At 41.1% G+C, this 25,326-nt stretch overlaps 1 protein-coding gene across 4 annotated transcripts in view; it reads left to right on the plus strand.

Annotated features, from left to right (window-relative positions):
• The window catches only part of NR3C2 (nuclear receptor subfamily 3 group C member 2), a 210,078-nt gene that overhangs the window by 145,679 nt on the left and 39,073 nt on the right, over window positions 1–25,326 (plus strand). For all 4 annotated transcript variants that reach the window (XM_071753695.1, XM_071753696.1, XM_071753698.1 and 1 more), the window contains exon 4: window positions 6,983–7,099. In XM_071753695.1, coding sequence (XP_071609796.1) covers window positions 6,983–7,099 — 117 coding nt within the window. The remainder of the gene's footprint in view (window positions 1–6,982; window positions 7,100–25,326) is intronic.

Here is a 25,326-nt window from a genome sequence, read left to right on the forward strand (position 1 = left end):
ATCTGTGATGTGAAATGAGCTGTAGCCATACCTTTGATTAGAGAGTAAATGTGCCCTATGAAATCACCAGTTGCTGACTGAATGGAGGAAATAATACATTTTGAAGGTAACTGTGAAGACTGAAGAAAAAAATTGTGAACAGGAGAGCGGTAAAAGACTGAGGATGAAAATAGGTGAAGGAGAAGGTTGGAAAACAAATTTTATTGGAGGAATGAAAATGGAAGGGGGGGGAACAGAGAGTAAGGAGACTTATTAAAATGTCATAAAAATGGTAGAAAAATGAATCAAATATTATAAAAGGGCAAAGAAACTGAAAGATGTCATGGGATCTAGAATTAGCAGCAAGCAACTGAGCATGAGAAGCAAGCAGGAAATATCCCAGATGTGGCGTTTTGCTAGAATTGAAATAAATGTTGATTTAGTCTCTAATTTATCATAAAGGAGGGAAAACTCTAAATTCTTGCTTTCAGGAAGGACTTAGACTATACCTATGCTGTAAGCAGACTCTGTAATAATGTTAATAATAGATATTGTCATCTTGAATGAGTGGCAGGTACAGCCTTTGTCTGCAGCCGACAAGCTTATTGTCTGGGAATGATACGGTCAGATGAGTAGAGCTGTGGAGTAATAAGGGAGATTAGGCCCTGAAGTCAGACTGAATTTTGGGAAACCTTGAGATTCGATATCTAAAATACAACCCCCGAGCGTTCGCTTTCTAAAATGGAAGGGGCAGAACCCGTATCTGAGGTCTGTATCTTGTCAGTGGCATTTATAAGCTTATTCTGCATGACACATAAACCTCAGGGTGAGGAATCGAGTTTATGAGTTTGCCGTGGTCAGACTGGACTGGTTTAAACAGAGCTTAGGAAGTTAATTATCAAATGTCTCAGGTGGGTCAGGCAATGAGTAACTGGCTGTGGAGAGGAGGGCTGGCTGCGTGGGGGCCGGTCCTGCCGCTGCATGCGGATGCTGCCTGCCTGGGAGGGACTGCCCTAATCTGTTTCCCAGGTTGTTCGAACCAGTTCAAGAGCAGTAAAACAAGGTTATGTAATTGACATGTGATGTAGCCTAAAATAGTGACTGCAAACATAGGCTGCTGTTGCCGGGCAGTTGTCAACTGCTTTAAAAAAAAAAAAAAAAAATGTCCTCAACTGTGTAGCAAACGGACCTTTTAAATGAAAATACAGTTCTGATTTTCACTTAGTAGAAGACATTTTCTGGTTTTTTTGTTTATTTGTTTGTTTTGCTTTTGTTTTGCTTTAATTGCAAGAAATAGAGGCCCTGTGAAAACTGCAATTCAGAACAAGATTTGTCGTCATACCTATCTGAGAGCACCTACCTACTGCAGATGGGGAAATAAAACAACTCAGGTGTATGCAGTTTGCTTCTTGGTACTGTGATACAGCTCCTATCAAACAGATGATCCTTTTCTGTATGTGTGAGATCACTTGTACAAGTCTAAGGAGTAACGTCATTTATATACTGACCATTAGAAGGTAGAAATTAATTAACAGTTTATTAATTAAGGTTTATTAATAATAATAATAATTAATAATTAAGGTTTATTAATTAAGAGAGCTCATATGGATTACAGAGATGGCATCTGTTTCCCAAAATCTGTGAAGGTTTCAGAGCTGGCTGAAAGGAACACGTCACACAGCTCAGAGAGCTCAAACGAGAGGTTAGGATGTGCAGATGATGTGATTTCTTGCTGTAGGAGGCAAAGCCTGTCATTAGGGCTCTACCAGAAAATGGACAAACGTGGTGTTGAGTTCTGTTTGCTGACTTGGTATTCTTGGGGTGAGAGGCCTCCTGTAGAAAATCCTCACCATTTTCTGCACTGTTTTTTCTTTGTTTTTCCTTCAGCAGGGAAGGTCCATAGGCCAGGTCAGATGGGTTGCAGGGGCTGACAGGCTGGTGGGGGACAGGGTGGGGTGATAATTAACAATTATGGAATGAAAAGAAACTTCGTGTAGAATTACAACCATTCAACCCGTATTTCTTTTTTTTTCTCGCCCACCTAATATTGTCAGGAGTAACTTTAGTAAAATGGGAAGTTATATGGGTAAAGCCTGATAGGAGCAAGCAGGAGGGTCTTTAGAGGAGCTCGCTGCACTAAGGATGCCCAGGTTCTTAGCACCTCTACACACCTGCTTGAGCTGGTGCCAGCAGGTTCTCCAAGCTGGAAGGCTTTTATGGGTATCACTGTGGAGATAATCTTCCCACATGGGAAATATGGAGAAATCTAAGCCCTTATTCCAGCCCAGAAGCTGCAGAAGAGATCCTAGCCCTGACAGGCAGATCTGCAAGGCAGGCCTGGAGGTGGCTTCCAACTCCTCTCTCCTCAAAACCTGGAAGAAGGCTTGGCTGTTCTGGCAGCCTGCAAGGAGAAGACAGCTTTGCCTGTGATTTTGTGAGTCCAAGTATTCATTTTGATTGTAGAGGAGGAAGGAAAGTTTGGGCGCTTTACATGCATTTTGATGTCCTTCGGCAAGATGCTATTTTAAAAGCTGAGATTTTTTTCAAACTACTTCTGCTTTGCTTGGTCCCTCCTGTTTTCTCACTTTCCTGTCATTTTGTGAGACTTCCTCAATTGAGTCTTTGTCTTGGGACCCAAAGCACACTCTGGTTTCAGACGTGGCTTTGGGATTTTGCCCTTACCCTTCCCGGTGGCTGTTGCAGTGGGCTCATAGCTCTAGCAGAAGGGGAAAAAGTGGGTTGGCTGCCAGGTAAAAGCCAGAAAGAAGGTGTGGAAGGCAGAGATGCTGCAGGAGAGGAGCTGGGTGTTGGTGGCACACCAGCATAACCTAACAGCATTGCCAAAAGCCAGTTTTTGGTCCAGGATTACATTAGCAGGGCTGTTGTGTCCAAGGTGCAGGAAGTAACCATTTTATATTGCTTAGTGCCAGTGAAACTCAGGAAGAAAAATGAGCCTGGTTTGGGGCATTCTGTTTTATAAAAGAGTAAGAGGCGAATGAAGGAATGAAGACAGACTTAGGAAACGTGACCTATGAGGAAAGATTGAGAGAAAGAGATGGGGGATACAAATCTTTTGATAGGCATGAGATTGTTGATCTATTATTCCGTATGTCTTAGGGGAAGTGCTACTATCTCTTCCAGTTATAGAATACTCCCATTTGGGTCAAAACCACATCTTCAAGGATAGCTAATCAGTAATCTAATCGCATGGCTCCTAGGGAAGTTGTGGAATAACTTTTCTCAGAAGGTTTTAAGAGTAATTTAGAGAAAGGTAAACAAACAAACAAACAGAAAATAACCCAAACAAACCTGCCTGAACTGTTAAGCTAGTTTTATCATACTACTATGAGATTGAATTAAACAGTCTTTTGATCCTCTTCCAACACTATCCTATTTTCTTTTTTTCCTCCTTACAAAATTCAGTGCTTGATCAAAGTAGTGTCTGTTTTAACATGAGAGCAGAAACCTGGAAGACCCGGTAATGACTTGCAGTTTTTTATTTTGCCTTCAAAAAACTGGGAAAAGAATAAGTTTTGGGAGGAAAATAAAATAGAGATAACCTCAGAAATACATGTACTATTCTAATCTTGCCTTAGTAGCAGAAATATTGCTGGCAAGAAATATCTCTGGATCATTCCTGTTGCAGCCTGACGTGTATCGTGGCCCCTTGAAAAGTGCAGCAGTGCTCTGTGTGCGTGCATCAGCTCATCTCAGGAGGTCAGGTGTGGGGGCCAGTGGCTCAGTTACTGTGTTGGAGTCTCAAAATGGAGAAAGCCCCACCTTCTGCTCCAGCCTCCCTTGGCAGGAATTCATAGGCCAAATAAGAACAGTTTCTTTCCTCCCCCCCTTTACTGCTGACTTGTGCTTGTTTGAGAAGAAGTAGTAAGAGGGAAGACTGAGTTTTGTGAATGCTTCCTTTCTTTTCTCTTTTGTCAGCAGGAAATTAGAGTCTTTGCAGGTGTGTGAGAGCTGGAAATGCTGAAGTATTTTGGGGTGTATGTTTGGATGTGTCATTCTGCAGGGTGTAGTGGCACCGTGACCCTGAAAATGCAAACTCGAGTATTTCTCTAGCACTGCTGTGAGCAGGACAGTTCTCTGTTTCTTCTTAGTGTGTAACTCTGGAGCACTTCTTAATTATTTATTTTAGGCAGGAAATTTTCCTGGCACCTTTTGTAACTCTGTATTTTAGATGGAACAGGAATTAGCTTGTATAAGTGCACTTAATGGTGGCATATGTAAAAATTACTTTCATCTTAATGCACTTAGCACATGGGAGATGAGAATTCGATATCTGCTCTGTCACTTTCCAGCCCTCTTGTGGGTGATTAAACTGTATAAAAAGAACTGGCTTAAGCTGAACGCAAACTACACAAGCAGATCAATATGTGTCTTGAAAGAGCTGGAGATCTAGCACCACAAAAACATCAGTCTCTTTGCAGGACAGTCTCCATCCTCTCGCTGAGCTCCTGAAGAGGCCTGGAGGTCTTTAGACCTGCATCAGTTCCAGATGAGAAGGTTTTTGTTTTGAAGTTCAGGGGCATGAGTGAGGCTCATGCTACACAAATGGAAGCTGCTGACTCATTATGAGTATTTTTGCTTTACTAGTTTATTTTACAAAATCAGTTTTATTTAAAATGTACCACGTTTGATTGCCATTTTTTCAGCATAGATGTTAAACTTCTTAACTGAAAGTTCATTATTATTTCATAGCTGTACTCTACATAGAGGGTTTGCCTGAGTGCTGATCCATTCTGCTTTTTAAGGTTTTTCAAGCTATTTCTATTAATGTAGGCTTAAGATGACTCTGGATATTTACATATTTTTTTTAGACACTAAAAAAAAATCAACAAGACATTTGCTTTTTAGAAAATCTTTTACCTCGCTTGCAAGAAAAACTACTTGCAGTCTTTGAAACATATGTTAGTATTCTGGGATGCATGATTCAAAAACTGATGAACCTTTACTGAGTTTGCTGAAATTATTTGGTCTAGAGTATGTGGGCCAGAAAGTAATAATTGCAGACAGCCAAACCATTAGGAGAGTGACTTATGGAATTATTCTGCTATTGTGGGAATGTTTCTTATGAAGTCACAATGTGGCAGTGATTGAACTGAACAAACATTTCCACAGTACTTAAGAATGTGACCCAAGTAATTATCCTGGAGTACATAAATATTAACCTCTTTTTGTTAAACCCATTAGCTTTTGAAAGCAGTAAGGAAAAATGTTGACTGAGCAGGTGTACACTTTTCATAGAGCAAAATGCCCTCAGGGTAGTTCTGCAGTGGGGTTCATTTTAGAGCTGACTTATCATATTAATAGCCTACACCCACCTGTGGAAGCCTAAAAATGGTATTGCAGTGCTCTGTGATGTACAAAGGACATCGTATGAGCACTGAGCAATTGTACTTGCATTCCAGGCAGAAAATAACCATTTTTTTTTCTTCTCACAAAAAGATAGTATACTGGTATTTGTAAGGGCATACAAGCCATTCTTCTACTATATACTGTTATTTTAAGCACTTTTGTTTTCAACTTTATTTTTGCTTTCCTGATGGGTGTTACTTCTTTAGGATCTGAGCTCAAGTCAGTACAGAGCAAAAATGTAAATAGGAATTAAGCTGACTTTTCTCTTGTGAGTCTGGATTTTGTATAGATCACATCATAAGATAAACATGGTGTGATAATCAGACTTCTATTTTGTGGTTAGCTGAGAATTGCATCTTTTTATTGTTTAGCAGGCCTACTTAAAGACTAGTAACTAGAGAGATACTGGTGCCATCTTTACATTGTGCAATTTGATTTTTTGCCTGGTATAACTTCATGAGTTTATATTTATGAATTATTTTGCTTAAGTTCTATTGTTTATCATCTTTGTCCTGGTGCTAGATAAAGTCCTTTAATTAAAGCCCTTATTTACTCATCTGGTTGTGGTTTAAACTCATCTCAAGCATTATCTAAATGATGATACCTTTGTGATACTACAGTAACACTTTGCTTACTCAGATAAGATGGATTTTCTTTGTGTGAGATGCTCAGTGAAGAGATGCAAGAAACAGCCCAACCTTAGCTCTCTGGCTAAGTAGATAGTTTGTCACATCTGCTGCAAACTGTTCCTTCTGGCTGTCCCAGATCCCCCTGTGCCATCCCTGGATCAAGGCTGCTAAAATAATCTCCTCCTCTTGCTTCTCCCATCGTGCTGCACCAACCCCTCCTGCCTTCCCTTACATTTCCACATCAAATTGAAGCACCTTATTTTGAAAAGTCCACGTGGTAGTGCCCTCGTCTGATTCTACCTATGTTCCTTCCATGAAGTAAAAAGCCTTTGGAGTCTCCAAGCTGTTAAACACCAGCCCATTTCCCTGGCTGCCATGTATTTCCCTTCTGCTAAATGTTGTGTGTCAGGTACCTGCTGTCTCCTCAGGAGTGCTTCTGTAGGGCTTTACAGAACTGAAATAATAAGGTTGTGATTTAAGCCTTTTTTGGTAAACCCTTTAGAAACCTCGTGCTGTATGGAAGGCAGCTGATTAAATCACAAATCCAGCTCTGTGAACTGATTGAAGGGAGCTGAGTATACTGGGAAGTCAGCCTCTAATTTGCATTTCTGCTTTTGGTTGGGAACTTCTTTAGCATGAAGATGGCCCTCAGTTTTCTACCAAAATAGAGTTGTCAGCCTGCTCTGTGATACAGCAGGTGTAAGAAGATTTGAAAAAGTTGAAATCAATCATTTGGTTTGTTGTAAAAAAAAAAATTCCAGCCCTGCTTGGAAATAAGTAAGGAGAACTTGCTAGGGAGTGACACACCAAAACTCTTTCCCAAATTAAGAGATGCTCACATCGAGGCCCATGGCAATCACCAAGATTATTGGGAAGGCTAAAAAATGGGATTGGGAATGGCTACATTAATAAGGAGGGCAAAACGACTGCCAAACAGCAGAGAAGAACAAACTAGAATTATGCAAATACATCCTCCAATAATGTGCTTTGGTTTTGTTTCATTTCAGGACAGCACAATTACCTGTGTGCAGGAAGGAATGACTGCATAATTGATAAGATTCGAAGGAAGAACTGCCCAGCCTGTCGATTACAGAAATGTCTGCAAGCTGGAATGAATTTAGGAGGTAAGCAGAATATTAGTAATTTGGTCTCTTTATTTGATTATTCAAAAATATTGGAAATGGGCAGACTTTTTATAGTTCTGGCAGCTGCATAAGCTCAAAAGTCTAAGGTGAAAATATCCCAAAGAAGTGCTTAATAGCTAATAAACTCTCTTGTCATTCTAAATCGGGTTTTGGAGATATGTATTTTATGGCTCAGAAAAAAGAAGAGTGGGTGGCTTATGATGACAGTCATTTTAGTGGAATTTCATGCAGCTAAAAATGTTAAGGTTTCAAGTATTGCTTGCTTTTTATTGGTGATGAACACTCCTGAATACCATAAAACTTTTTTTACGCCATCATGAAAGCAAAGTCACACATAGTAAAATCTCAGTTTTATTTTGCTGATTAGTCAACATTCATATTGATTTATTTCTGTGACTACTTGGATATGCAATAATTTTGACAATGTCATATGCCAACAACAAAAAGGCAAAATCTTTTCTTAATAGTTATCAAAAGTATTTTGAAAACAATATGATAGCAAAACTTAAAGTAGTTTTTTTTTTATTGTTCTAATTTTTCAGTTGCCATACTGAAATATGGCATACACATTTCATAATTCTGGTTGTCTACATAATTCTGGTTGTGCTTCAGTGAGCATCTTGTTTCTGGTCATCACCTGAGCAAATCGTATTGCAGAACACTTTTCCCCCCCCATTCTATTTATGTATTACATTGTCTGTGGGGCTTTGGAGAGTTCTGCAGGTCCTTTTGCTGATGCACAGTGACCCTTCCCTTAGAGTTTTTTTGATAGTTCCAGAAAACTGTAAAACAGTCACATTAATTCCTCCAAATCATTTCCTGTCTTGCAATTTGCTTTTTATCCTCCTGGACCCATTCTCCCAGTAGCTCAGTTTAGTTCTACAGACAGATTTAGCTGCTTGTCTTTCATAGCTTATATGCAAAATTCTGGTTCCTGCCTGCTGCCTGGTACTTTTTTTTGCCTCCCAGACATCTTTTTCTGTCCTATATCCTAGCATAAATACTCAAGCAAGATGCTCCTTTCTTGTTTGTGGGAGAGTAGCCCTGTTAATGCCTCTTTCAACCCCTTTCCCGATTTTGAGATGTAGCATTTCCCCCTACACCCTTTGTCTCTGCTTTCCAAAAGAAAACTGGGCCAAATCATGGCATGCTGGGAGCTTTCCCTTGATTCTGATCTGCACTATTGAATCTAGCAAGGGAAGCAGAATGGCACCTTTGTTTGATGAAAGGGGAACTCCATGGTGGTAACTCCTCCTTCCCAAAAAAAAAGGTGCTGAAAATGTATGTGGAGCATGAAGCCCAGCTCCCTAGAGGGCTGGAAATTTTTCCTGCAGGGTGCTGGGCATACTCCATTGCTGTGCCCTGTGCCAGCAGAGCTCCTGCAAGCCTTCCTTCTGGGACAGGCTTGTGTGCTCAGCATTCTAGCAAAATACAGGGCTGCCACCCTATTTGATAACCTTTTGAGGCAGCAACACGTGAGGCTTTGTCTGCAGTGTCATGAGTTCGTCGCTGTGATTTCCTGGTGTGTTTCAAAGCACATGTTTGAGAGCTGGGGATGGGGGGAAACTTTGCTTGAGGGGGTTGCTTTTTTCTTTTTTTTCTTTTTTTTTCTTCATTGGATGGAACACTGTAAATGAGAAATGCAGTGAGAAATTTTCCCTTGTGTTGGAGCTGGATAGTCTGCTGGAAAGTGTAGCTGGTGATCTGCATTTAATGACCCATGAGGCCAAGGTCGCCCCTGCAGTGTACAGCTGGCCTGTGGCTGAGCTTTGCTGTTCAGCTGGTTTGGTGATTTTTTTTTTCACATCAAGAAACTGAAGGTGAAATTCTCATTACTGACCTGATGCCTTTACGTCACATAAAGGAGCTAAAAAGGTCCTTCTGTCACTGCCATGAATAAGATAGTGGGGTTATGGCTCTGGATGTCAGTGCCATACGGTGCCTCCTACATGGTCCAGAAGAGAAAGACCAGGTTGGAGGCAGAGGGGAGGACTGCTGAAGAGAGGTACAGTGCCTCTGCAAACCAGAGACAGGTAGCCCCAAGGACTGCCAAATGATGTTATCAGACCTTTCAGCCTTTGGGCCAGCCCATCTTTGTATTGGGCGTTCACGGAGGACCAGCACAGCATCTCAGACTTCATTTTGGAAATTTCTGGGTGCTGTTGCCAGGGGGATTCTGATATAGTGGAGTTCATCATGAAAAAAGATGTGGATATAACGAGACATTAATACATATTTGGAAACAGTGATAGTTGTTTCATATGAATTCCCAGGGTTTGGTATTAAATAACATTTCTTCCCAATTAGCTTGAATAATAATAATAATAATAATAATAATAATAATAATAATAATAATAATAATAATAATATGCACATGCGTATTAGGAAGATATATCATGGCTTATATTTTCATTTGGTAAGCCTGGTTTTGCTAAGACTATACATTTTTCCAGTAAAAATGGAATTTTACTTGGGACCTACAGGTTAAATGTGCATCTATTTTGTTAGGCAATGTGATCAGTAAGGACCTGGAGGAAAATGAATTTATACATGCTGTTTAGGTTAAGTCCTATTTGCAGCATAGTATTCTCTGTAGCTGAGTCACACTGCACACTTCCTCTTTACTTACTGGGAGAGAAGGGGCTTAGAAAGTAAATTTTTGTAATTTGAAAGTTTGTGATTGTCTTCCCAGTGTTTCTGAAGATACTCGTCTGGGAAACTGGAAATCAGACAGACAGTTTCCATGTTCCCTGCAGCACAATTTCCAATCAGTCTACTGACTTTCTTGTGTTTGTTTTTTTTACTTCTGTTGTTGTGCGTGGTTTTTTTCCTTATGGTTATATTCTTTCTCAATATTTTTTAAACGTTATGTCTTTTGTTCACTGTATTGAATTTTAACCTGCTGCAGGTTTGTTTTGATGGCATATATTCTACTTCTCAGCATTCTGACTTTCTTCTAAAGAATAGTATTTTGATACGTGGCAGCATGCCATGCTTTAAACACCTTTTAAAAAATATGTGTACTTGAAGTGATACAAAATACACCTTTTCATGAATGCTGAACCAAATTAATTTGACAGTTTTATTGTTTACCTCCTCCCTTTGTTGAAAAATAGGAGCATTTTCCAAGCTATTATATACCCTAATAATTTCTAGAGAATTATTCATCAAGTCAGCAAATAATTTACCTAATTATGTGCTTGCCTCTATTTTTGTTTTGATTTTATAAGAAGCATCTGCAACCTGTAATTTCTGCAAAGCTGAAGTTGCCAAATATTACGTTAATTCATCCTCCTCATTTCTGGAAAGTGTTTGTGCACTGTAAACAGACATATTCCTTCAGAAAGTAGGATTTGAAAACTTTTTTGGGAATCAGAGTTTGTTTGTTGTTTTGTTGTGTGGGGTTGTGGTGTTGTTTTTTTTTTAAACTCCAGTGCCATATGCTAGACTTAATTATTGGAAGAGATTCAGAGTGAGCAACTGCACTATGAAGGTATGCTGGCCCATTTTTGGTTTATGCTCTTTTCAAGATTGTGTAATTAATTTTCAGTTAATTATGGACCAGAATGACTTCATGGACTGTGAAGTTTCTTCCAGCATACGCTGTGATCAGATTTGTTGAGTCTCTCACTTCTGTACGAGACATTTTGACTCCCACTTCACGCTGCCGTTCTCATCATGTGCATCCCCACAGCAGCACTGGGGGTGGGGATGGGGAGGGGGTGTTGCTCTGAGTCCCCCCAGTCCCACACTGGTGCTCAGCAGGTTTCTTATGCCACCAGCAGCTGCATCCAGCAAGGCAGCTGGTGGCTCCCTGCAGAGCCTGGGATGCTGCTTTGCAAGCAGGGTGGTGCAGAGCCTCCTGGCTTCACTCCTGTGGGACCTGCTCTCTGCTGACACCTGGAGAAGGGAAAGCTTTTATAGGGTGTGACTTGGGAGTTTTAGTAAATGAACTTTAAAGGTCCTTTCCAACCAAAACGTTCAGTGATTCTGTGACCTGAGGGGACCTCAACCCCTGTGTTGGAAGGTCAGTCCTTACCCCCTCTGATGTGACCTAGTGAGCAGACATCCCTCCCTCTTGTGTGATCAGAGAGGATTATTCCAGTTCTGCCACGTGCTCTGCCCTCCATGCTTAGGGGACAGACAAGTGTTGAGAGTTCCTTGTGGTGTAGGACTTGCAATCCTCCCCTGCTTCAGCTCCCATGGAAAATGCTGCTGAGAATTACCCTGCTGGACTCCCACAGCAGCCAGAAGCAGCTTGCTGAAGTACCCCTTGGTTAGCGAGGGGAAATAAAATGATTTTCACCTTGCAAATTGCATAGTTCATTGCTCTGTCTGCAGAGACTGCCTGTGAAATTTGTGTCTTGGGTTTGCATACATTTGCATGTGTAAGGCACTCCCTGCACAAGATGCTGTGTGTGATTTGTAGGCTTCAGTTGCAGATATCCTTATTTTTTATACATTAAGATATTTCAATAATCTGAAAAATAGATTAAATGAGAGAATCAGTAATAAGATACAGTACTTCACCTTTTTGCCCAGCTCTCCATTTTCTGTTTAATAACTCATACTAGCAGGGATTTAAAACTGCAGTATTATTTTCAGTTACTGCAGCTTATGTGGTTTATATTATCATTATTCCTGTCTTTTTGAGAAAAAAAAGAAAGCAATGGGGACAAAATTCCGGAAGAGAAAAAACACAGGTATTAGAAAGGAGAAAACTAAGAAAAAGTTTAATACAGCAAAAATGTACCCTCTTCGTTTTCTTTAAAAATGCATAATGTCTTTCTACAGCTAAGGTTGCATAAATTTGAAAGGAAAAAAAAACCTACATCAATTTTGGATTTATGTGTAGTTAAGTTTTATTTTTCGTTTGAACTTTAACTGCTAAGTACTTGGAAATGTCCATTAACTTTAACTGCATTTTTATTTGCATTTATTATGTAGCATTTTCTTTTGAGGGAATCTAGTCAATTTTTTTTTAAAGCCAACTGAGTTTTTGTGAGTTGTTGTGAGAGACTTCTGCAAACAGTATATTAAAATTATTTGTGGATTTTGTGAAGCAATGTTGTCAATTGTCCTCATATTTAGATGGTATCTAGTTGTGGTATCTATCAGCTTATGAGTTATCATTAGTATTATTTCAAATAATATTGGTATTTTTATAAGGGTGATGATTCCAGGGAACATTTGTTAGGAATCCATAAAGTTGTGAGATTCTGTTAAGATCTGTGCTTCCACTTGCAACCATGCTACCTCGTGCTGTGATGTTGCAAAGTCCCCCAAAGTGTCTTGTGAGCATACTCCTAAGAGGGACCAGCAGAGAAGTCTGAGTTGGTGACTCTTCCTACAGACATCCTTCTCCTGTGTAAGGGTCAGTTCCTTCTCAGGTACTGCTGCAGCACCACCACACAGCTCAATATGTATTTGTTTTTGTTTTTTAAAAAAAAAAATCAGTCCTGGTGTTTTGGCTCATGGACAGAACCCATGAATTTTTCCTGCTTTTGTGCTCATCTTCCTCCATATTACAAGATTCTGCTCTTGCCCTGCAACCCTCCAACTTTTCAGCTTGGACCATCCTCAAGAATATTGTATTAGACTATTAGAACAGTAACTTGCCACAACTATTAAGAAAGTATTTGGCAATTATAATTAAAACTAGAGATTTTTGTAGGGAACTGGGAATGTCAGAGTAATCTCTCAGGCAGTGATTAAAAATGGTATTGAAAGCATGTCCTTGTGCAGCACATGGACGTGATGAAGCGTGTCCAGAGAAGGACCATGAGGATGATCAGGGGGCTGGAGCACCTCTGCTATGAAGACAGACAGAGAGAGTTGGGGTTATTTATTCTGGAAAGGAGAAGGCTCCAAGGAGACCTTATTGTAGCTTTCCAATATCTGAAGGGGGCCTACAAGAAAGCTTCTGAGGGATTTTATAGGATGTCAGGTAGATAGGACTAGGAAGAATGGATTCAAACCAGAGGAGGGTGGATTTTGAGATTAAATATTAGGAAGAAATTGTTCACAGTAAGGGTGGTGAGACACTGGCACAGGTTGCCCAGAGAGGTGGTGGAAGCCCCATCCCTGGAAGTTTTTAAGGCCAGGCTGGACAGGGCTCTGAGCAACCTCATCTGGTGGGAGGTGTCCCTGCCTATGCCAGTGGGGTTGGAACTGATGATCTTAAAGGTCCCTTCCAGTCCTGCAAACTCTGATTCTGTGGTTTTGCTGATTATTTTATTTCATATGCGAAGGCAGCTCCAGAAGATGCACTGCAGTAGTCTGAAAGCACACAGCTCACATCCAGCAATCCTTGATCAAACTTCTGATCAGGTTTATGTTCTTGGTCCTTTTGTGGGGTTTTTTTGTTGGGTTTTTTTCAAGGTTTGCTGGTTTCAGCTCTGCCTTCTGATTAGCGCCCAGCTTCCAGCATTTGTCTCTCCTCCAGGAACAGCCTTTCAGGCTTTTGGCACAGGTCTGCTGAACTCCAGACTTTCCTGTTTTATCTGCTGGACGCTCCATGGTACCATTCACAGTGTAACACCCTTCGTTGCCAGCCTCACAAAGAAGCTGCAGCTTTTCTGGGCTCCTGCTGGGGGGACGAGTCCCAGCCTGCCTGGTGTCACGAGGTGGCCCTCTGCATGCTGGCTCTGTGGGGTTTTGTCTCCTTTCAGCAGTATATGGCACTTGCTCTGCAGGCTTAGAGGTTGCTCTTTCCCCAGTGGTTCATGTTCTGTATAGAACCAAAGAATCTGCTGAGTTAGAAGGGACCCATCAGGACCATTCAGTCCAACTCCTGCTCCTTTCACTGTAGGGCACCCCTAGGGTCATACCATGTGCCTGAGGGCATCATCCAAACCATTCTTGAACTTGGGCAGGGTTGGTGCTGTGACCACTTCCCTGGGGAGCCTGTTCCAGTGCTCAGCTGCTCTCTGCCTGAAAAACCTTCTCCTGATGCCTAGCTTTAACCTCCCCTGATTCAGCTTCCTGCCATTTCCCTGAGTCCTGTCTTTGGTCACAGGAGTGAAATAATCAATACCAGCCCCATCTCTTCCCCTTATAAGGAATCCATAGATTGCCATGTCACCCCTCAGCCTCATTTTCTTCAAACTGAACAGTCCGAGTGCCCTCAGTCGCTCCTCAGAAGTCATCCCTTCCAGACCCTTCACCATCCTTGTTGTTCTCCTTTGGATGCTCTCCAACATCTTGATGTCTTTTCTGTACTGTGGTACCCAAAACTGCACTCAGGACTTGACGTAGGGCCCTACCAGTGCAGAGGGGGACAATCACCTCCCATGCCCAGCTGGTAATACTGTGTTTCATGCACCCCAGGATAGGGCTGGAACCTCCTGGCTGCCAGGGCACACTGCTGGCTCATGCTCAGTTTGCTATCAACCAGGACCCCCAGGTCCCTGTCCAGCCACTCATTCCCCAGTCTGTATTTGCCCTGTCCTAGACCGGGAATTTTTGGCACTTGTCCTTGACACAGAATGGGGAGGGGTGGTCACAGCCTTCTGAGAGGAAAGCTTAGGTCCTTCTGAAAGGGGTGCAAATGAATCTTCCCCCTTGTGGTGTTGTTAAGTGACAGAACTGCAGCACATCAGGGGCTTTTCCTGGTGTGCTTTCTGCCAGGCATCTGCTGGCTGGCTGGGCTCGGTCCCCTCTGCAGTGCCCATGGGTATTGAGCTTTTCTGTCTGTTGTCAGGCTCCAGCTTTTGCCTCCAATATTCTCTCAGTGTAGATGACACTAGCAGCCTCTTGACTCCTCAGGACCAGGGGCAGACCCCCTGTTTTCCCCTGTGCCCTGGTAAATGTCTCTGCCTTGTAGAGCACTTAAATTTAACAGTGTATTTTCCTGAACATCATGAAATGAATTGCTGTTTTATCTTGGTCGCTCAGACAGAAGTGTAAAAGCAAGCAAGCCCATAACACCTGTGTTCATTTCTTTGTCTCATTATGTTGGAGCAGACCAGAGTGCTTCAGCATTTCTGAAATTCATTACATGTAGCTCTTGGTGATGTTTTGTTTTTCCCTGAAACACCAAATTATTATGCTTCCTTCCACAGTACTCTTAAAGTCTGTATCCTTCTCACTCTTTGCCACATCAAATGTGTAGTCCCTGCATGTTTTTGTCTCCTGTTCCTCTTTCCAGAGCTGCTGGTTATTACCAGAGCCTTTCTGAACCTTTCCCTGTGGTCTCTGGTGGTGCTTCCATTACTCACTTCCCCATCGCTGTGAGGAGCTGGAGGAGCAGGAGGAACTTGACCTCAGCTTCCACTAAACCATTGCTGCAGCGAGTTTCCACCTGAGTAAGATTTAACTTGCCCTGCCTACAACACTCTTGGCCAAAGTATGGTGGGCTCACTGTGCTGAATAGTGGTTTTTGTTAAAACCCTCATTAGTGTGTGGTGGACCAATTTGGGAGAGCCTAAAGTAGAGCAATGAGTGAGCAGCAGGATTTAAAACTTGAGTGGTGGGGGCAGATTGAACTTCCTGAGTGTTGTTTAGACCAGAAGTCTGGAGGAAAAGTTGGAGAGAGAGGCAACAAGTGTTGCTTTAGCAGCAAGCATTGGTTAAGAGAAAAGGATGGTCTGCTTCCTATGTCTGTGAAAAGCAGAAGAAGAAGCAACAAGGAAAAAGGAAGATGCAGGTGAGGAAATGGAATATTATCCATTACCCTAAGGCCAGGGAAGCACTTGATGGGGGAAGATGTGGAGTCTGTCATTGGGCTTAAAAATCAGCTAAGAGAAGCTTTTGTCAGAGTGATGAGGGTACAGCTGTCCATAGGCTGAGCAAGAGGATGGGTGGTGCAGCTGTCCCAGATCTCTTCCAGGGTAGTAAGTGGAGTTGGGGTTGATAATTTGTGTGTAAATAAAAAAGATGAGAAAAAGCTATTTCCTTGTACAAATTTTTTCTTTTTCTTTTTTTTTTTTTTTTTTTTAATTTTGACATCATTTGATCTGCTTGGAATGAGCTATTCTGTATCTCTGTCGTCTGTATGACAGGATGCTTTGAAAAGCAATGATGCTAAAGCTGTGCAAGTCTTGTGCTCTTCCTTCTAACATTGTGTTGCTTTTGTGATTGTCTGCAGCTTTGATGCATCACAGGCTTTAAATTGACTCTGAAGTGGTTTACTTCTGCAATGTCACAAGGAAAATTTATTCAATCACAGATTGGGCCTTAGCACATAAATCTGTTTTCTTTCCCTTTGTCCTCTCATATGTATTTCACTTCAGAATTACCTTAGTAACTTGTATTTTGTTTTGAATCTTGCTTCCTGCTTTTTTTTCCCCACCAATTCCCAAGTGCATGCCTTTCCATTTTTAGTGTCTGTGTTTTGCTGAAATAAGTGTGAGAAGTGTCAAGGTTACCTGGCTCAAAAAGCAGACACCGGAGTTTGGTTTTAGCAGAAATCATGATCCACAACAGGTTATGAAGGAAATGTTGGGCACTTTTAAGCCTTGGAAGTACAGAACAGGCAACAAGATGGTGTTTAACAAGGAGGAAGGCAAGGTGAAGGCACCAATTGGATCATTCCTGAGCCACTAAGTCTCGCACATCTTCCTGCAAATCAATGCTGGTGATTTGTGTGCTTCTGTGGTGGTGTTCAGGGTGATTCATTAAAGCAGGAGATTAATATGGTTAATTTCTTTTTTTCTTTTTTTTTTTTTTTATGATTAATCATGAACTGGATGGTGAAAAATATAGCGGAGACAACTGCAGAAAATAAACAGCCAGCTTGTATTTCACAGGTAGCGCTGCTGTTCTGGGAAGCAGGGTAAATAATTTCTAGAAGATGAGGGACAGACCAGCAGCACTGAATGTGTTAGGAAGAAGGTCATTTGAGAGAAATCTGAGCCGATCAAAACTGGAGATGTGGAAATAATACAGGTGAGGAGAGGAAGGCATTCAAAATTTTTTTACTTGGGAAAAATACGTGGTGGTGTGGTGCATTACAGCATGACCAGAATTACTGCAATGGGAAGTGCAGCACTTACCAAGCTGTGTTGAAGTAACAGTAGTGCAAGAACAAAAATGAAGCATTTAAAGCATGGCAGACTCCTTAGCACAAGTGGAAGCATGAACACTTTAGATATGGGATGAGAAGTGCAGTGGCAGTGTTAGCTTATCCATGCTTTTGAAACACTCTGAAGAGCTTGTTGAGTATCCGTGTCCCCAATGTAAATATGAGGAGGAGATTGCACACACAGTTCATGTCTGCAGAACTTTGTGGGCAACTGAGATGTCTCTAGTTTTATGATCAGAAAGAAGGGCACATAAATTGTGGAACAGACGTAGCATTGGGTATCAACCCAAATAAAAGCAAGAGAGAAGACTTGGATGAGGAATTCCTGCAGAAGGTTGGATGGGAATGGATGTCTTGGGAGGAAGGTTGTCTCTTGGCACAAGGCAGAAACCAGTGATCATAGCCAAGAGCATTCAGTCTGGTACAGTGGAAGATTTCAAAATCTGTTCTCCGAAGTTTCCCTAACTTTGTTCTTAGCCAAATTATTACCAATGCTAGCAGTTCATGCTGCTGATGTATCTTAGAGTTGTGGGTGACAGACACTGTAAGTGACCTGCTCTTCGTGTTTATTGTTAGTATTTAAATCTATTTGAATAGGCAGAACTACTGATATATTTAGTAGACAAGACTTAGCTCAAAAATCATTGAATTTGTCATATGATTGAAGAATGAATAAATAATCAGTAAAATATGAGGTTTGGGAGCATCTGAAAAGGACTGATTAAGATTGGCTTTCATCAACATCATAATTTTGTTTTGTAAGCTTTTTTTAAGGCTTTGTTTATTGGAGAATTTAAATATTTAGTAAATATGTGTCTTGAAATTAATGAAGAAGTAGAAGAGGGAGTTTTGTATGCCAGAAGTGTTAGCTGTGAGACTGGTTTATATCAGTTTGGGATTTTATGTGAAATATATATAGGGAAAATTTTCATACTTTAGCCATTTCTCATTAAAAAGCTTTATCAAAAACAGCTTGATTTGATTTTAACAGGAAACCACTAATTGGCATTTGGTAAAAGTTGTTCCCACACGGGGAGGAGTACCCCTATGAAACTGTTATTTTTCAATTAATTATCACTTTGAGAATTGCTGAGAAACAAGCAAATGTGTTAGACATCTTCCCTGACAACCTAAATATTCCTGTAAAATGCACTTTGGAACTCAGCTTTCTTTTGTCACTTTTGTCCTCTCTCTCTTCATGAATGTGTAGCCTGAAGCTCAGCACAGCCAAAAAAAGGGGAATTCATTCCCTCTGTCTCATACCCAAACCCTCTCCAGTCCCTTCCCTTCTTGATTGCTGTGGATGTTGCTGTCCCAGTCACCAGGCGAGTAGGTAACCTGAGCTTCATCTATAGTCAGACCTCAAAATATGGAAGATTTTGATCTGGGCTTTCACCTTAGCTTTTCTGAGGCCACTGTGATGGCTTCTGTGCTGTCTTTGGAAGGGTGCTCCTGTGATCCATGCTGCACAGGACATCCCTGTGAGCAGATCTCTGTGGATGTGGATCCACAGTCCTGAATCTTGAGTGCCAAAGCCAGGAACTGTGATTGTTCCATGAGATGTGTGCAAGCACTTGTGAGGTGCCACCTCCCTGTAGGTGTTTGTGTTTCACCACTCAGTATCTGCAGCCATAAGTATAATCAGAAGGAAATACAGAATTCTCATTAAAATGTGGTAAGATTTCCTATTAAGTGGGTTCATAATTACTCAAAGTAGCACTCTCCCAAAGTGAGTGGGGATGGTTTCCTGTCAATCTGGAAGGGCACCAGAAGTAAGGTCCTGCTGAGGGTCAGTTCTGGGTCTGCAATTTTGCTGAGTACTTGGGTCACAAAGTAAAGAGTAAATATGAAAATCTGCAGACTTACAAATTCTCCTCTGTAACTAGAATTCAAAAGCAGATTCAAAAGCATTTTTATTTTTGTTGTCTGAAACCAAGATGATGGCATTTCCAGTGAAGGGCTGAGGGGTGTGCTGAGAAGTTGAAGTGAGGAAGAATGAAACACCTGAGCAAAGCTGTTCAGAGACTGCCATGAAAAGAGAGGCATGGCTGCTGATGACTAAATGTTAAGTATAGAGTCAGTGATGTCAAATTGTTGCAAAAATAGTTTGATCCTAAGGCATTATTCTGGTCTAGTCAGAGATGTCAAGCACAGGCCTGATGGTTGAGTCTGGTTTTCAGCACTTCTGGTCAGGATAGTGGGGCTGAGGTAACCTTCTTTGGCAACTACATTCCTGTGCCAATGGGTAGGATTAGCAGTAACTGTGTGCTCCCTGATGGATACGTGTTATGGCTCTCATCGCTTGGAAGTTCTCCAGCCTGGAAGTCTCTGCTGTGCCACTTGGTAACCTAGTGCTTTTTGGGTTTTTTCGCAGACCTTTAAATTTAGAAAGGTTTCTTTGCCATCTAAACTGAATCTTCCCACCTGAAACTTCACATCCTCTGCCTGAAGAAAGGTGGATACAGACTGGAGACCACCCAAGGAAATACAAAGATAATAAGAAACTTAGAAAAAGAACATAAATCTGTAAGGAAGAGTTGAAGAAACACAGTTTATTTTAGTGTAGAAGAGAGAAACATATTAGGAGGCCATGATAACAGTGTTTCAATACAAGAAGTGGTGCAAAAGGGGACAGGAATGATAAATTGTCCTTTATGGCCACCAGGGGAGTGGTAAAATCAACTTTAATGCAGAAAAAATGGTGTGGCATTGAAGGTATTGGGGCAAAAATGAGAGTTAGACGTTGAAGGAAGATGGAAGATATTGCAGAATTCCCTTTATTGGAGATGAATAATATACTGCATTGGGAAAAGTGGAGTTGATCCTGGTGAAAGAATGATAAACTGCTTCACATATCCTGTTTCTGTGCTTTGCAAAATGTTGCATAGAGCACTATTGCACTGTATTATCTGTTCCAAACAAAATAAAATGCAAATGCTTCTGCAAATGTCCTGTCAGCAAAGTAATAAGCAGAAAATATTTACCTTGTTACAGTCAGTTTTATTTGTAGTTTAAGTCCAGTTAGAATAAAGAACAAAAGTATGTTTAAAGGAACACAATGAAAATAGGGTACAATTACGTAGACTGAAATGTACATGAGAAGCTGCTGCTTTCATCTGTGCTCTACCTCCTTTTTTTTTTTTTTTTGATACATTCAATGTGTACCAAGAACAAGAATTACATCTACAGATGTGCCTGGATCTTTGCAGGGTTTCACTGAAGGCAAACAAAATGTGACATACCCATACTTCACACACATTTATCCCTTGTCTTTAAGCTGTCCAGTCCTGTCAGATTAAAGTGTTATTTATTAATTAGTAAGCAGTTGCGAATGATGTTGGCAGTGCCAAACAATGGAATTGTTTCAGCTATGCCAACCGTTTCATTCTGCTGAATTCAATTGTTGGCTTTGAGCTTATTCTCCAGAAGAAGCTTGCTTCTGCTGCTGGGGGATAAGACATCAGGAAATTCATTTGTTAATTAAACTATACTGATTCCTCAGACTCATGGCAAGTGATGCCATTTTCTATCACTTTGTATCAGTCACAGCTGTCAGAAACAGGTTTTTAAATTTATTTTGCCACGTGAATGCGGGACCTTTACTTTCTTCTTCACCACCTGCAGTCTTTCTTTCTTTGTGTATTTAGATTAACTCCTTGGTCTCTTCAGCATATTCCAAATGCCACTGTAGAAATCATCCTTGAAAGGCCTCTGCTTTGCAAGAGCAAAGTCCTTTTGGTGGTGTGTTTTATTTACATGATAAAGTAATCTTGTCCTCTCCTTTTAAGTCCCTGTACAAGTTGTCTCCTGCTGCAGAAGTGGCTTTTCATTTATTTCTGGTCTGTCTGGTCAAACCAGTAACTCAGCCACTTGTCTGTGTGCCTCCCTTGTTTGTACTTGGCCTTTCTTCTGATGGATGGGACAAGGCTTGGGGTCACGTTCTTCATCTGCCACAGCACTACCTGAAAAGCAGTGGTTTGCTTCCCAAAGCGGGTAGTTGGTTTACGAAAGCTTTGTGGTCCTGTTTGGGTTGTTCCCTTCTTTTCTTTCCTGAAGAAGAAAGGGTACATACCCAAATGCATTCTGTAGAGTGAATGGGATCATGCTATAAGACCTTGTTTGCATCCCTGCTTTTCACTTTATTCCATGGGTTTGCATGGATGTCTGTGTGTGTATGTCTGCATTAGTATCTAGAAATTTCTGAGCAAAATCTCATACCCATTGTGCTAGACACTTCAGTGGAAGAATGTCTGTACCAAGATAGCTCAAAATTTTCATATATGTCAAGATACAACAGATTTTGGGGAAGGGAAATGCACTATTTGTGGTAGCAGTAAAATAGCTAATGAGAACAGATGTCAGCTCACTGAAGTAAGTGAGGCAAAGGCACCAGGCAAACGTGATGGAAAGATTCAGAGGAGGAGTAAGTGGCATTTTGACAGAGCATTTATGTGTACAAATGGGGAACAGGCAACAAAGCTTGTATGCTTGTTGAGGGCTTAGACAAGTGTCTACCCAAAGGCTGTTAGGGCTGCCTCAAAGGGAGAAGTGGCAGCTTGATCCTGGGGTGACTCTGGTGCAGCAGGGTGCCCCAGTTTGTTGTTGGAGAGGAGAGGCAGGGAGAGCCCTCAAGTGTGGGATGGAAGGGAGAAAGCTGAGAGAGGCCAAGGCTGGGGAGGAGGTGGTGATTTGTAGCTCTCAGGTGCAGAGCTTGAGAAGTGAGGTTGGGATCTGGATGGAGGAGCTCAAGTATTTCAAATACAGTTGTGCACTGGCCTGGAGTAGAGAGCTGGCACAGATGAAGGTGGTCAGAATGTGCTTGGTTTGCAGCATCTTGTCTACCCTCAGGCTGCCCAGATCCCTGGTGGTACTGTGAATACTTTCAATCTCAAATTATACCATGTTAGAAATGCATGTCATGATTTTTATCCCCTTTTGTCTTTTACATGTATTTATTCATATTGCTGCTTTTTCTCCTTTACCTGTTTCTGTTTTTTATCCTCCATCACTTTGGTTTTTTTATTCTATGCTGTGTTCATTTTGGTTTCTCCTCATGATGATGTTCTCTGCTTTACACTAGAGGTAGCATATCCTCTTGTATTATGCTTTTGATGCCACTTACTGATTCAAGTATGTTCTGCAATGTGGAGAGCTTAAAGATCCACTGGGTCAGGATCAGTTTGGCCCTTGTTCTGGCAGAGCTTTACATATGTGATAAATAAAGCCTTAGTCATCTGTATCATTTCTTTCACTGTGAAAATGGTAATTGGTTTTGATAGTCAGGAAGGCAAAATGAGTATCATTTTTTAAAAGTTTTGATTCCAGGATATTGGACTGCAAGCCTTGTCATTCACTCTGTGTAGAACTATGGATAATTTTCTAAACTTAGGTTTTTGCTTTAGAACATTGGATGCCATCATGAATTTGCAGAAGTTTAGATTGTTCACTTGCTAAATCTGAACACTGATACTATTCTTCAAGCAAGATATTACTCTGTTATAAAACTGCTGAGTTGAATCATAATATTTATGGGTTCATTTATCTACTGTTGAAAGCACTTTGTTCTTTGATATTTTTGATGCCATTTTTTAAACAATAATGCTGGTGAAGATTATTAATTTTGAGCCTATGAAGAATAGTTATCAGATATGTGGCTGTGTGGAGTCCATAATCTAATTTGTGGGTTTTTTTCCCTGGGGGCAGAGGGAATCTTGTCCTTAACCCCACATAGGCTTTGGACTTCGGTTTTACCAGGTGAAATACCCTGTTTATGCCCCATCCCCTGCTCTGTGTGGGAAGCCTGTGACTTCTTTAACATTTCCACATGGCATTGCTGATGATCAAAGCTTTACCTGCCAGTTCAGAGGTGGCTTTGTCGGTTTTACAGTTGGTATTGCAGTTAGAGAGCAAATGGGAAAAACAGTTTCAAAACCGACTTGGAGTACGTTCTGCTCGGAGCTTGTATTTAATCTTTAGTTGTTGGTTTCTGTGGGAGTTACCAAACCAGTTGAGCTACAGCATTGGCATGAAGCCAAATGAAAAATACAGTTTTCTTCACTGTAAACATGACTGTCAAGCGGTAATGTTTTTCTCAGCTTCATTTTAAAGGCATTATAATGGAAGAAAATGAAACTAAAACACATTTTTATGCCAGTATTAACATGGAAGAATGTTATTTCTTTTTCCTTTTAATGAAAATCTTTTTAGAGAATAGAACATAAAAAATGTGTCTTAATAAATACGTAATCAGTTAACTATGTTGCTAGATACTTGATGGAGGTGGTAAACTAATACATTTCTTGTTCTGGTGTAGTTATGGTGAGAATGCAATTTTTTGTGCCTCTGCAAACATGAAAGATATGTAAAGTTCTTTATTTTTAGCCCTGTTTTGATAACAGAAAAAAAAAAATAGTGCCTGATAAAACTTAATGAATAATAACAGCAAACACTAATCTCTATCCGTCCCTCCGGTCTTATTTTTAAACTCTCTTTTCAGTGGCCAGTAGCTCTGTTAACTCGTCATTGGGTATTCTGCTGAACTTGCCAATCCTTGCTTTGCTTTTGGAATTCATTTTGTTGAAAAACGTGGAAGTTCAGCTTTGACTTTCTAAACTATATTTAATGCTCGTAGTGATTTCACAACAGGGTATCACTGTGTAGTTGCAACTGCACCAAATGGGCAGCAACTGCATTTTCACTTACTTTTCAGAGTTAAATTTATCAGAGTTGTCTGCTTTGCCTGTAACCTGCTCTGTTTTATTTTGCAGAGTGAGGAAAAAGCTTGTTTAACAAAATGTCTGATCAGCTGCTGCTTTTTAAAATGGCTTTTTGGGCGCTAGGAACGGAAGTTGCATCTTGAAGAATAGATGGCAGCATCTGTGTAACTTGATGCACTGGAGGATAAAAAGTCCTTCAGTTGTGCTTCATTGTTTGAGTTTTTTAAGAGTTCCATAATAGAAAAATAAGAAATAAGATTGAAAGGGACTTTTATAAGGGTCGTCTTGTCTGCCCTTTCTCTTGAGACAGAATCAGCTTCAGTGAAAGCTGTCCCAACCAGATACTTGTCTTGCCTCTTCTTTATGACCTCAAATGGCAGTAATTCCTGTGCTTCCCTACGTAATCTGTGCTTCAGATAAATAGGAAGTTATTGCTAAGCATATGGGGATAGCTAAGCTGTGGAATGTTAAACTAAATTTTATGAGGACTGGCACATTTTTATTTGCATACGTGATCCTTTTATTGAAGAATTCAACCACCTCACTTGGTCTGGATGGTTGCAGGCATAGAAAAATCAAGAAATTGTTGAAAGCAGATGCACATGCTGTAGTTGAATTAATGAAAGTGTCCAGTTCTCTGAAAGAAGAGTGGTGAAAATTATACAAAGACCTGTGAAACTTTCCATAGTTATCCTCAGTGACCCTAATGCTGAAATCAGCCAGGGAGATCCCTCTTTCATTGTGTGATGGAAATGACACTGAACTGAAGTTCAGATTTTGCACTTACTGCTTGGTGCATGCTACAGTAGTATGCAGGTTTTGAAGATGACACTCAAGGAGCAGCGTTTGGCTGGACACCTTCAACATCTTGGATGAGTGGTTACATCACTGTTTTCTGTAGCAATGTCCCATGTTTACTCTCACAAATAAGCTTTTCTTTTGGATCTCGGGATGAGCCATCTCCTCAGAGTTCAAGGTACTGTCCCAGCAAGGAAGTGTTGAAAACAACAGGCTATTGTTGCACTTGGGCGTGCATCGTCCTGGACCCTGGGTGTCTGTATCCTGCCTCTCAGGCGCTGTGAGCTGAGTCGCAGCCACTGGCTCTGGGCAGGCTGCCCCAGCTTCAAGGAAGCAGTAAAACACTCATGGCTGCTGTCGCCAGCAATGGGCTCAGGGCAACAGGAGGGTTTTCTTGAAACGTGGGCTTGGAGGCGTTTGTAGAAGCGTCGTGATGTGATGGAGCTCTGTGGACTTGGCAAGGCGGTTTCTGTGCTGCAGTAAGAGGAGTGCTGAGAAGCACACAGAAAAAGATTTGAAAACTTCCCGGGAGGCAGTGGCATGGCATGCTGAGCTGGAGTGGAAATGAATGTTTCGATAATGGAGAAGGCAGGAGGGGTGAGATGGAGGTTGGCCAGAAAGGATCCTGAAACTGCAGCAAAGGCGGCGCTGTATTTAAGGAGAGATAA

Source organism: Heliangelus exortis, chromosome 10 (genome assembly GCF_036169615.1).
Source record: "Heliangelus exortis chromosome 10, bHelExo1.hap1, whole genome shotgun sequence".
Taxonomy (NCBI): Eukaryota; Metazoa; Chordata; class Aves; order Apodiformes; family Trochilidae; genus Heliangelus; species Heliangelus exortis.